The sequence below is a fragment of the Notolepis coatsorum genome (assembly GCF_963971535.1).
Source record: "Notolepis coatsorum genome assembly, chromosome: 2".
Lineage (NCBI taxonomy): Eukaryota > Metazoa > Chordata > Actinopteri > Aulopiformes > Paralepididae > Notolepis > Notolepis coatsorum.
In genome coordinates this window covers 78,737,493-78,752,072 of record NC_140166.1, presented here as the reverse complement: position 1 = coordinate 78,752,072, position 14,580 = coordinate 78,737,493, and the positions used below count along the sequence as shown (strand labels likewise).

Here is a 14,580-nt window from a genome sequence, read left to right as displayed (position 1 = left end):
CTTGCACCTTGACCTTTTTACACTGCCTACTTGCCCATAATGTGCATGTCCAGAGTTAATTATATTGTTATATTGTTTACACTGCCTATTTTTATTCTATTTTTATTTTTACTTCTCCACTGTACTATAATTCTATGACCTGTATCATGTATTTTACTACCTGTACCTCCCCTCCCCCATGCTGCTATGATGCCTGAATTTCCCCAAGGGGATCAATAAAGGATTATCTTATCTTATTTTATAAGGGCTGGTTGGAATAGGATCTTGACCTGCTCTAGCCAGCAGCAGCAACAGCAACACTCCTCCAAACAAAATAAAACAAAACATGCAGGGTTAAACAGGTCTGTGGAAGCTGGCAAGTGGCCATAATTCACATGGCGGAATCCCAACCTGAGCATGACCATGAAGAGCAAAATGGACACCACGTGAATATGGTCAATGCTGTTTCAGGGGCCGTTATGGTACTATACAAGTATGTAGGCATGTTAGACTTTCTCTTGGCAATGGGTTTCATGGAGCACGTATCCTTATCATTGAAAACACTTGTACTTTTACTCAATTACCTTTCAGAGGGAAAAAAACATACTTTTTACTCCTTACATTTAAAATGCAGACCTACAAAGTACAAATCTCGCAGGTCCAACCATTTTAATTAGTATATTTGTTTCTCTGGCCGAACTAACGTTAACGTTATTAATCCTGCGGCCGCACTTTATTTAAAGACAGCCAATCAAATCCCCATCAATGGAAAATGAACCCGCCCAAACCCATGCTGATTGGTCCTTGTGCAAGACTAGAAAGCGGGGATCTTTGATTAAACACCTGCTATCAGAAGAATAGACAGTCAGAAAAAAAGTTTTTTTACTTTTTAGTACATTTAAAAGTAGAAACTTTTAAACTTTTACTCAAGTGTGTTTTTACCCAGATACTCTGACTTTTACTTGTGTACGATTTTGAGACGGTACCCATACTTTCAATTAAGTATAATTTCTGGGTACTTTTCTTTACACCCCTGGGTGTTGTACTGTTGAGTGTGGGAATGTCCCTCAGCACATCCTGCACGTCCTAAACTCACTCTGCCGGGTGGCTGTTCATGCAGCTCGCCCGGCCTGCTGTTGTGATAGAGAGAGAGACCCAGGGGTAGATCAGAGAGAGAGAGGCCACGCGGGTGCCATTACACATGCAGGTCAGAGCTGCCAAGAAGCTCATTAGCCTAATCTATACCCTAGTATTCTCATCGGAAAAACAGGAGCTGCTTCCGGCAAAACTCGACACGGTGACACAGCTTGCGAGCTACCACATCCAAGAGTGAGCGACGCCAAATGGAATGAGATATACAAAAGTCTGCTTAGAAGGCTCTTTGCTGGGTGCAGCTGGGTAGCGCAGTGGACTAAGCACTCGCCTGCCACCGCAGAGACTCTGGGATCAATACATATCTGTTAGGAGTGAATAATGAGAAATATGACGGGTTTCTCTATTCTCCTTTTGCATTTTCCTTCTTTAGATTCACCTTCTGTCTAAGCTGGCTTTCATTGAGATAAATATATATGGCCTACTTATTTCCGGTGTACTCAACTTGTGGAGTATGATGACAATACATTTCAATCTAATTGAACACATGTCCACGCTGGGAAGCGGGAACTAAAAACCCATGAAGATCAGCTGGTGTTCCCAGACAAATGCTGGGGACATACACGGAGTGTGGGACCAGGAAGTGGAACGCCATTGGCCACGAGACAGGAAGCTACTCGTCGTGAACAGCCTTGGGAACTTTGTTTGTTTAGAAAACCAGATCAACCGATTACTATTAAAAGAACTGAACTGCTATCGTATCGACCACTGCCTGGTCGCTCCGCTCAAGAAAGCAGTGGACAGAGCAGGTGCCACGCTGGAGATATTGTACATCATAAGTAAGATAACCTTACGCATTCTGTTTTCTTTTCCTTAATTCCTTTCCTACACTTAAGAGAACACGCCAACATTTTGGGAAATTAGCTTACCGTCTTCTCCAGAGAGAGACAAGAAGATAGATACCAGTTTCCTCTCTGCGTTCAGTAGAAACCTATCTGGCTTTCTGTGTGCCTAGCTTAGCACAATGAATGGAAGCGGACATGGCCGGTTAGCCTTCGGGAGAGGTGTTAGTTGGACAATGCCTAGGCTAACCGGCCATGTCCGCTTCCATTCATTGTGCTAAGTTAGGCTAACATGCAGCCAGATAGCTTTCTACTGAACGCACAGAGAGGAAACTGGTATCTATCTTCTTGTCTCTCTCTGGAGAAGACGGTAAGTTAATTTCCCAAAATGTTGGCGTGTTCCTTTAATGTGAGGATTACAGCTTGGACCATCAAACTGGAGCCTCTAGACTGGCTCTAGTCCGTAACATATCCCTCAACTATAAACAGTATCGCACACGTTCATTTAATTAGACAGTAATTGAGAGTCAATGAGTTTGGATATGTCCTCCAGTGATGTCATCAAAGGACACTGAATCCTTGCGTTACTTACAGTACATCTCAATGAAATGATGTATGAAATAATTACAATAGGGGTTCCTATTGTATTCCATCATCTCATTGACCTGTACATTAAAACAAGGATTCACTGGAGGACATAATCAAAGTCATTGGGCGCGTTAACAGAGTCGCTCAGAGCGTTGCTGAGCACTTTCTGACTAGGCTCAGTATACGGCAGAAATGGATCCTACACGGACGCTCTTGCATCTTGCGTCGAATGCGGACGGGTCATTAATAAGCAGCACTACGTCTTCCACGACATTGTCAATGCGTGTCACTGCAGTACTATCTTCACCAAGAACAGCGGAGAGCTGCATCACATACATGAAAGGAAATATAATTTGAGAGATATTTGTACATTTACTGTTCAAAAAGCTAAGAAAGGGATTAAAAGGAGGTGTATTTCTATTACTGGTGTTAACTTGTTGAACAATGCTGATATACAGTTAAGAATGAGTAATTAGCTTTTAGTTTTTAAGAAAATGGTTTGTAAAGCTATTTTTGAAAACTACAACGCCATAGCCCATGTGCTGCACACAGCAGCATCACACCTGGACAAGAGGCAGGGGAACTATGTGAGAATGCTGTTCATCGACTACAGCTCAGCATTCAATACCATAGTCCCCTCCAAACTCATAGCCAAGCTCAGGGACCTGGGCTTGAACTATGACCTCTGCCAGTGGGTCTTGGACTTCCTGACGGGCAGACCCCAGGTGGTAAGAGCCGGCAACTGCACCTCCTCATCCATCACGCTCAACATAGGGGCCCCCCAGGGCTGTGTTCTGAGCCCCCTCCTCTACTCCCTGTACACACATGACTGCGTAGCACAGCGGAACAACAACACCATCATCAAATTTGCTGATGACACAGTAGTGGTGGGCCTGATCTCTGCCAACGACGAAAGGGCCTACCTGGAAGAGGTAGAGAACCTGTCACAGTGGTGTCAGGAGAACTGCCTCTCCCTGAACGTCAGCAAAACAAAAGAGATGATTGTGGACTTCAGGAGGTCGGGGGTCAAGGACTACAGCCCCCTCAGCATCGACGGGGCACCGGTTGAGAGAGTGAACAGTTTCAAGTACCTCGGAGCCCACATATCCGAGGACTTGACATGGACCACACACATTGACAGTGTTGTGAAGAAGGCACGACAACGCCTCTACTTCCTCAGGCGCCTAAGGAAGTTCCAAGTCAGTCAGAAGATCCTTAGGAACTTCTACTCATGTACAATAGAGAGCATCCTGACCGGCAACATCACCTCCTGGTTTGGGAATAGCACTGCACAAGACCGTAGCAGACTACAAAGAGTGACACGTTCAGCCGAACGCACAATTGGAGGGGGGCTTCCCACCCTCCAGAACATTTACAACAAGCGGTGCAAGGGGAAGGCTAAGAGAATTATTAAGGACTCGAGCCACCCGAACAACTGCCTCTTTGAACTGCTGCGGTCAGGCAAGCGATACCGGAGTCTTAAGACGAGCACAGAAAGACTCAGAAGAAGCTTCTATCCCCAGGCCATCAGGCTGCTAAACGAACAATAATCGCTAAACGAACAATAATCACTATGCAACAACCATCAAATGCACACAGCACACACACAAACACGCACACACTCACTCAAACAAACAACACACTGCAGCACCCACTCTCCACACTTTAGATCACACAAACACACTTACACTTTATATTTATTGATAAAGGATTTGCACTACAACTCGTACACCTACTGTGAATTGTACCTAAATTGCACCTCGTCCCATTTTTCCATTTCTGCCTTGCACTATATAGTATTGTATATTAGTACACTGCACAGTATTGTATATTGTATGGTAACTACGTCTATTCTGCATCGAACATTGTACATATGTCTAAACTGAACACTGTGACCTCATTTTTTTTACTTCTAATTTTACTATGTTATTTTATTTCATACTTATCTTGTCTTGCACAGTCTCTGGAGCGCAACAGTAAGAAGCATTTTGTATAAAAGTATTCTGTACTTCTGTATGACAACTATTAAAGAAACTTGAAACTTGAACTTGAACTACAAAGGTGAATAATACTGTTTTTTGCTATTTTCTTTTAGAATACTGTTTTGGAGTCTTAATTTTGTTAATTTAAGAATATAGGACAGGCATGTATAAGCATTATGCTTCAGTCTGTACCTTTTCAGTCACTGTCAAATTAAATATTGTTAAATGATTGTGTATATTGTATTGTGTGAGATGATGACTGAATAAACTATACTACTACCACATCATCCTTGTCTTCAACACAATGCAGTAAAACAAAAACAGTAAATGACCAAGTAAGGCTTTGTCAGTATTCCAATGTACAGTGTACAATGTGTGTGTGTCCCCTACCCAACCCCCCCCCCCCCCCCCCCCACCTCCAATGTACAGCCCTCACCCAACCCACCCAACATCACCCCACCCACCCAACCGCCTCCAATGTACAGTTTCTACGCCAAATGTATATACACTCTTTTTCTGGACACTTTTGTATCACAAACAGTACTGTATTTGCAAATCTGATATGTCATAAATGTATAGATGTAGCAGTACTGTCTATCTGTATGTCATGTATGTCATATATGTTATGATGAATTGAAAATGGGGGACCCTGATGTAAACAAGACGAAAGTCTTTCTCTGGTCTGCATCCCCTTAACAATTGTATGTATTGAGCTGTACTGTACTGTACCCATTCTGCAATCTGTTAATAAACTTTTCAATCAATCAATCAATCAATCATGCATATTAGTGATACGCGGACTGGTTTTCGTTGTTTTGATCATGGACTCTTGTTCTGGTAACTATTTGTTCTGATTTGTGATTTTAATTCTGTATTATACTGTTCATTTTATTCTATCGTTTAGAAAAGCCTCAATGGACTGGTGTTGAAAACTACTTGTGCTATAAACACGCAAAACAACACATCTGGTCTGTCCACTGTGACTGGTCCAATGTAGCTGTGGTGTCCGTTTTAAATAAAAGTTTGCATCCATTCTACACTGACCATATCATGTACAACACAATGTATATTAGTGATAATCTACACTGATCATATCATCTACACCACAATGTATATTAGTGATAATCTACACTGATCATATCATGTACAACACAATGTATATTAGTGATAATCTACACTGATCATATCATGTACACCACAATGTGTTACCCTTTCAGATGGATTATACCAGAAATAATAATGACGTAGATCAGTGGTTCTCAAACTGTGGTACGCGTACCACTAGTGGTACTTGGTGGTACTGCTGGTGGTACTTGAAAACATTTACAAAAAAGCACAATTTTTTTTTTTTTTTTTCAGTCAGGCCACTGAACTTAGAAGCAGGCCAGGCCAGTGTTTCTGGTTGCGGCGGCGCGATAGTTAGATAACCTAAGTGGGGAACAACCAGGAGATCACTGTGACAGAGAGTAATGCAGTCTAAACAGTCATACATCTTTAATTCAACTTCAGCCCTGATCATAACCTTTATTTTCTATTATTTTTTTTTGTAATGTCAGATAAAAAATGAAATACTCCCACTTTTCTGAAAAGAGTTGCTGTTAAATCTGACATTACAAAAAATCCATCAAAATATGTGTTGCTGCTAATCATTGACACATGCCTAGCCTGTAATAATCCCCCACAGAAAAATTTACTTTGCATTTGATATATTGAAAATATTTTACTTTGTGTGTTTTTTTTAACAATAATTTGTGATGCCATCACACAAACTGGCATTTAAAGGGTAAAAATTCAAAAATGTATTGAATATGTGTTTTCTTTTTTACAATAATTTGTGATGCCCATCACAAACACTGGCATTTAAAGGGTAAAAATTCAAAAAGTCCTGCACCAGAATGCAGGAAATTAAGTTTTTGTAACAAAATAAGTGTGTGTGTGTGTGTGTGTGTGTGTGTGTGTGTGTGTGTGTGTGTGTGTGTGTGTGTGTGTGTGTGTGTGTGTGTGTGTGTGTGTGTGTGTGTGTGTGTGTGTGTGTGTGTGTGTGTGTGTGTGTGTGTGTGTGTGTGTGTGTGTGTGTGTGTGTGTGTGTGTGTGTGTGTGTGTGTGTGTGTGTGTGTGTGTGTGTGTGTGTGTGAGAGAGAGAGAATAATGGACAATTGCTTGCTGTGTGAGAGAGAGAGAGAGAGATAGAGATAGAGAGAGAATTAAGTACATTTGCTGAAATACAGTTGTTCTTAATTTTCTCACTTGCTTGTTATTATGTTCTCAATGCCCCTTGCATTGTATGAGTTGGGTGGAAGCGTTTGCTAGTTCCAATGCTATCCCTTTGTACATTGTGGCTGTGTCTGACAAAAGTTAACAATAAATAATGGTATTAGGAATACATTTGCCTCCTGCGTGAACTGTGCATAGCTGAATAGACTGTATTTTAACGCCGGTCATATGGTGGTACTTGGAGAGCCAGCTACATTCTCAGGTGGTACTTGGTGTAAAAAGTTTGAGAACCACTGACGTAGATAATATAATATAATAATGATAATATAATAAAGCTTGATTTAAACAAGCAATTCATAATTTGTTATAGTACATTTGGGAGCACAGTAGTTGATGGTTGAAACTGAATTGATAATTGTTCATAAATGCTTTTGTATGTTACTTAGTATTTTAGCATTAATTAATGAACCATTAAGTGTTTTGTAACCATTCAATCTTGTGCCATCAGTCCCCAACATTGTGTACTTATTTCACATTGCCTATACATGCACAGGCTACACTCACACAACATGAGAAAATGAGAAAACTTACGTGCGCCTAAAAGCTGCCCTAATGTCAAAACCTTCCACAGGGTGAGCCTCTGTAATGCAATACAAGAAAAAGACACAATAGGTAACGTGAAAAGATAAATCGAATACTAAAACTATAAGTAACAAAATCATAAAGTAAGCATAGAAATGACTGCAGAAAACAAAGAAACAGATCAACTAAAATCGAAATAAGTTGTCGGTTGACAGGAACACCCACCATGTACCGCCAGCTCAAAGTTACAGCTGTCAAACTTGTCCCTAGATGACACCTCACACCTGTAATTTCCAGCAAAACTTGGCTTGGCTGCAATGACATGCATCTCAAAGGTGTAGACCTGTAAAACACAAGAGCCATGAGAGTCAGGTATGTATGAAATCACTTCACATAATGTGATAAAAAGGCCAGTGAGGGTTTGCAAAATTGCATTTAACTTTTAATGTGATAAAGTGAGAAAGATATTCGGAGCTAATATTGAAGTATTTTTGAATTGCATGAATTAACTCTTTTGACTCAGCACCTGGAAAAGAGATGTGTATGTGTGGACTCCTTGGTTTCTCCACAAACGGCATTCAATAAATGTCTATTCTATCCCTCTGGTGTTTTGCTTAGACAAATATATGTAATCAAAATATCTTACATTTCAAGATATTTTGATTACAGATTATTTTCTAAGAAAAACACCAGAGGGATAGAATATACTTTTTTTTTTATGCGCAATCATGTAGTATAAAAAGTATAAAATGTTTTCATCATCTTGAATAGAACAGGCTAAAACACATCATAATAACTGAAGTGTGGGTATGGTAAGCAGATGTTGTTTTTGAAAACAAAATAACCATGTCCGTCTCTTGTGATGTTATGTGGCTATTCATACCTGAACTAGTGGGTTGAGAGATCTATTTATTATTAGTATAATTAGGGGTCCAACAGGTATTAACAGGTATTAAGGGTATATCCTATATAAGACAATTAACTAAAATGTGATTTCATTGGATGTGCACTGACAACTAATGCTTGTATATATAATCACGGCACGGTGGTGTAGTGGTTAACACTGTCGCCTCACAGCAAGAAGGTCCAGGGTTCGAATCCCGCTTGGGGACCAGGTTTCCATGATGCCAGTTACCCAGGTGGGGTATCTCCCAGGCCTTTCTGTGTGGAGTTTGCATGTTCTCCCCGTGCTCGCAAGGGTTTCCCCCCCCGATAAGATAAACCCAATGGAAAAACATGCACAACAACAAGATCGCTAACGCTGTGGCGTCCTTGACGAAGACGGACAGGAGCACTTGGATTGGTCCCCTGGCGCGGCTCACGTGGCGCCTGTCTGCTCCCGGCTGCCCTTGGGGGGGAAGGACGACGGGATGGGTTAATCGCAGATACGCATTGTATGCATGGTTCGCATGTGTGCCAAATGATGACCTCGGAGCAGGTCCTAAATTATTATTATTATATCTTATCGTGTGTTGTCATGTTTGTTTATGTGTTTGTTTAAAAAATAATAAAAAAATAAAATACAAATAAGCTGGAAGCTGGAGCCCTATTGTATTAGGTAGGATTATTAATATTTTCCTCCGCTAAAAGAAACCCACTAAAATTCCTAGTCCTAAATTTGGTACACATGTTCCCATTGACTCTCACTACTCAGGCACTAGGAATCAGAGTCAAGCTTAAATGTCCATAACTCCCATACCAGATCAACACAAAACCTCTACAACACAACACACTGCTGCTGCACTGCTGCCTCACAGCAAGAAGGTCCTGGGTTCAAACCCCAGCAGGGGGCCTTTCTGTGTGGAGTTTACATGTTCTCCCTGTGTTTGCGTGGGTTTCCTCTGGGTACTCTGGTTTCCTCCCACACCATAAAGACATGCATGTTAGGCAGAGACTACAGATGGAAACTAGCTAATTAGCTCAAATCTGGCACATTTACATTGATGTGGAAACTGAAGATGTTCACTGTTAAGCTGTAGGGTCCCCTTATAAGGGGACCCTGCTGTTTTTATCATAAATCAATACAGACCGTATTAATTAATGTTGTGTTTCTTTTTCAAATGTAGCCAAGAGTAAAGACCTTAACCCTATCAAAACAGCAGTCAAAGTGTATATTTTCACCACTACGTTTTTTTTTATTTATTTTTTTTATTTAATTTTTTTTTCAGCTTTTATAGTTTCACAAACACACATATATATCGATATATACACACATACATAGTAGTGTTGTCAAAAATATCGAAAAATCGACACATATCGATTCTGAATACCCAAAACTGTTTCAATACTCATTTCCCGAAATATCGACACCTAATCATTAATAAATAATAAATAAAAAGGAAGTTGCATTGTTCACTTCAATACCCGCAATAGTACAGCAGTCCACACACACACATGTGCATTCAGTTAAGTCGGAACATGACTGCAATACAAACAGTTCAGCCCGTCAGGCACATGCAACACAGACCACAGTGTTTACATCTGTCTGCCTGAGAAAACACCATGTTCTGCAACAAAAACGATTGAAGTGAGATGAACAGTTATGAACAGTTGTTTCAAAAGTGCCATATCTATCCTCTCCTACAGTACCAGAGAGAAGCTGAGGAGAACCAACCAGCAACAGAAGCAAAACCTATAAAAAGAAATAATAATTTAAGATTTAACCTTTTTCCCTGTGGTATCGAAAATGGTATCGAACATCGATACCCCCCAAGGTATCGCATCGAAGCTCGAAATTCCAGTATCGTGACAACACCAATACATAGTACAGAAAATACACTACGTTTGTTTACCGATGTTTTTAAGATTTACCGAAAATACGAATTTATCGGAAAAAGGCTAATTCTCTCGTTAATTTTTTTTTGAGGAAATGACTAAATCCAGATTTAACACTGCCATTGGAAAGAGGTGCTTTTTCACTATCCATAGATGTATGATTTGGCCATAATAAGGTCAAGGTCAAGTTCAAGGTCAAATATGAATTTATAATTAAAATGGATTGTAATTTATTACTGTATCTACAAATCCTTCTGTTTAATCATCTTCCCTTTATTAATTTGCTAAGATTTTTTTGTACACTTAATATAAAGGGGCTGAATGAGCTCAGTGAGCGAAATCAAAAGAACCTCAATGTTTTCATGGTGTTATTCACCGGCAAAAATGGGCAAAGAAATCATAATTTATATTCTCCTTTGTTTCATCACAATTTACTCAAGCCTAGTAACAGACACAATATTTCTGACACTGGGAATACATAACCCCAGGTCCCTAGATGTTCCTACATACCAACATGCAAATTGACCTTGTAGAAGTGGAGCGATCTTCCATTTACTTGGCCATGTACCTTTAGGCGGAATTTCTGAAAATAGGGCTACAGCTTAACAGGTTAACTCAATATGCGCAAACAATGTTTATATATGTGTTTGCTCGACAACCGTTGAACGGCAACCACGTATATATGCGTTATTTGGTCCGTTTTCCTTTTTTCCGATTTTAATATTCTATTCAATGTCACGGACCTGTATGTTGCCATTAAAAGGCATACTGGGACGCGTCTATATTAATGCCAGCCCAAGAGTGCTTCCGCATTCGCCTGATTGGCCCCGGTAACGTTATTATGTTATTTCGCGCGACTGTACATTGTAATGTTAACACAGCGCACCCTAACTGCTTGTGTATTCTAGCAGTGTTTTAGAGGTTATTTTGTACAGTATCTTTATCTGCACTGAAACATACATTTCTACAGTACATGCAGTTGTTGAGGTAGATAACCGTGATTATGTTTATTTATTTATCTATCTCTCTTGTGTATTTTAGCAGTGTTTTAGAGGTTATTTTGTACAGTACCTTTATCTGCACTGAAACATAAATTTCTACAGTACATGCAGTTGTTGAGGTAGATAACCGTGATTATGTTTATTTATTTATCTATCTCTCTTGTGTATTCTAGCAGTGTTTTAGAGGTTATTTTGTACAGTACCTTTATCTGCACTGAAACATACATTTCTACAGTACATGCAGTTGTTGAGGTAGATAACCGTGATTATGTTTATTTATTTATCTATCTCTCTGTGAGCAAAACCTATTAATATTACATATGTGTTGGGCGGAATCGCGTCAATGTTTGTTATGAATAAAACGCCTGAAATAACATAACGTTACAAAGTACAGTTGACAGCTGGGCTGTGTTAACGTTACAATGTACAGTCGCGCGAAATAACGTTATGAATGCCTGAAAAAACATAGCATTACAAAGTACAGTTGACAGCTGGGCTGTGTTAACGTTACAATGTACAGTCGCGTGAAATAACGTTATGAATGCCCGAAATAACATAAAGTTACAAAGTACAGTTGACAGCTGGGCTGTGTTAACGTTACAATGAACAGTCACGAAATAACATTATGAATGCCCGAAATAACATAACATTACAAAGTACAGTTGACAGCTGGGCTGTGTTAACGTTACAAGGGAAGCATGCGTTTGTGGGGCGTCAAAAAGAAAATGCGCATTGGTTACCGGCGAATGCGGAAGCACTCTTGCACTCTTGGGCTGGCATTAATATAGACGCTACTGGCGTCCCGAGGGTGCAGTACCGGCCAGATCCGGCTAGGTGGCAGTATCGAGAGTGCAGTAAACCCTGTTCCAGACCATGTGTTACATTTAATTCTTACCGGGCAGAGAATGTTAGTACAGAGAAGCCTAGAGGTTCACACGATCACATTGAAAAGTGTCCGGGGACATGGGAGGTGGTGGGCTTGGCTCGGTGGGGGGGAGTACCACCGCTCGCCCCTCCGCTGGACCTGGCCCAATTAAATTCAAGGGACCCGTGTCGCTGAGTGCTCGGTCCCACGTGGGACGGACCTGGGATGTGGGGGAGCCCGGTTTCTAGGGGTGGATGGTGGGAGGGCCGGAGGGGGGGGGGGTCCCTCTCATTGGGGTCTGGGAGGCTGAACACAGCCAAATTCAAGGGGCCCATGTTAATGTACTGTTATGTTATTGATGTCATTGTAGGTATTGTATAAGTGTTGTTTGTCTATAAATGTTAATACAAATTTAAGTTTAAAAAAAAGAAAAGTGTCCGGGACACTCGATGCATTTGATTTGGAAATAGTAGCGTGTCAGGGGCGGCTGAGTGGCGCAGTGGGCAAGGCGCTCGCCACTAACGCAGGATATGCTGGTATCGAGCCCAGCTCTCGGCGTTGCTACCGAGCCCAGCTCTTGGCCGGCCGTCATACTAACACAATTGGCAGTGTTAGGGGTGGGAAAGCCGGTGGGTGGGGATTGGACGTTGTGGACAGCGACTCCTACAGGTCGGTTGGGTGTGGTTGGGTGTGGCGGAAACAGGAAGTAGCGGGGGCAGCGTGAGCCTCCCACGCGTTACTCCTCGCCAGTGAGAGTTTGAGCTGCTGCGGTGAATAGATGCGACAGGCTGCCTCCTCGTGTACCGGAGGGGACACATGATGCAAGGCTTCTATCCTCACTACAGCCGACCAGTGGAAGGCATAGTCTAGCAACGTTCAAGACAGGGGAGGGAAGAATTGGAAATACGAAATTGGGATGGGAGAAAAATAGAAAAAATTTGGAGAAAAAGTGGATTAAAAAAAAGGAAATAGTAGCGTGTCCAGGGATGAAACGCCAATGCTTTTAGTAGAATTCACATAGCGCTCTATAACTCAGCTTTCCAGGAATTAGCCCGGATCACTCCGAAACTATACTTATATTCACCACGGGATAACGTGTAAACGTATACATGAAAGAATTAATTCTTTTTTGCATGTTCGACGGAAGATACTGACTGTCAAATGACCATAGTATTGTCTCCTTAGCTATAATATAGAATATAGATATAGCTCTACAAACAAGGTGACGCACCCCTATCTTTAAAGCGTGGCCTAGCTAGAACAGGATGAGGAAAATGTGCACTGTCCCTGGGTAAAAAATAAATAAACAAACTCATACACCTATGCAGCTGAATGGGTTCTACAAGTGTCTCTGGGACGAACAGTTCTCTCTAGGCTTTTTCAAGTTTGGCCCAATCAACACCCAATTTGATACAGAGCCTCAGGAGAACAACATACATAAATGGGCCCAATTGGATAAACAACAACATCACCAGTGACCTGGAGTGAGCTTGTCCCTTAAAGCACAAAATCCATCAATCATTTGGATAATCGTCATGTACTGTGGTAGTTATGTTGGGTAAAGGTATCTGATCATAACTGTAAAATTACTTGAAAATCATTCCACATGGGGTAAATGGTAAATGGCTGCTTTTTTATATAGCGCTTTTATCCAAAGCGCTTTACAATTTGTTACTCAAATTTTTTACCCATTCACACACCGACGGCAGAGGCAACCATGCAAGCTGCCCGGGAGGAGCGGGAATCAAACTGGGAACCTCTGGATTGCCAGACGACTGCTCTACCTCTCGAGCCACTGTCGCCCCACAATAGTACCAAAGAAAATACTAAAACCACCTACCTATGCATGAAAATGTAAAAGGTTTTGCATACAGGTCCAGTCCCATGCCAGACTAGGCCGCCTAAAATATAGTGATAGTCCTGGTGGTGGCGCAATGTAAAGTACACATTTTCAAAAATTCATAAAAAAGTCATGTGCTAGAGGTCTGTATTAATGTTCTGAGGTTGTCGACCCAAATGAGATGAAACTTTCCTACACTGTTTTTATGTCTCCATGATGCCGGGGGCATCATGTTATCAGGTTGTCCATCCATATGTACGTCTTGAAGTTTGTGTGTCCATATGTCTGTCCGTACGTCCATCCCATTCTCATGAACGCGATTGAGAGTTGTATTTGGAGTGTATTTGGTGACTGTTGGGAACTAGGCTACATGGAGGAACCCAGTGGCGGCTCTGCCACTAGGGGCGCACGGGCGCCGACCCACCTGCTGTTAAATCAGAGAAGAAGAAAATAAAACTTTTTAGTTTTTTGTTTTATAGCCCTATAAATAATATAAACATGTTTAACACTTTGACTGCCGGGAGCCGTCTTTAGACGTCTTTGCTGGCCATGCTAAAGTTGCCGGGGGACGCTGTACGTCGTCTTTATATCAATATTTCAAAAATCTGCGATCGGATTCATAATGTCCCTCCGCTGGCCTGAGATCCACCAGCAGGACCCACTGAGCTCTCTGGCGGTTCAGGAGCGCCATCTGGTGGCCGATCGGCGCAAGCGCTTAACAGGAAGCGCATTAGAGGTTTTGCTAGACGTCCGTATTGCTTCCGGCCACTCGGTACATGTCCCGTGACTCTAGCTCGTCACTCTACATAGCGATCGATTG

At 41.5% G+C, this 14,580-nt stretch overlaps 1 protein-coding gene across 1 annotated transcript in view; it reads right to left on the bottom strand.

The window, feature by feature from the left end:
• mybpc3 (myosin binding protein C3) overlaps nucleotides 1-14,580 on the bottom strand; it is a gene marked incomplete at its 5' end in the record, with an annotated part of 145,178 nt that overhangs the window by 93,882 nt on the left and 36,716 nt on the right. The window contains 2 exons of the mRNA XM_084308237.1: nucleotides 7,289-7,337; nucleotides 7,505-7,622. Coding sequence (XP_084164363.1) covers nucleotides 7,289-7,337; nucleotides 7,505-7,622 — 167 coding nt within the window. The remainder of the gene's footprint in view (nucleotides 1-7,288; nucleotides 7,338-7,504; nucleotides 7,623-14,580) is intronic.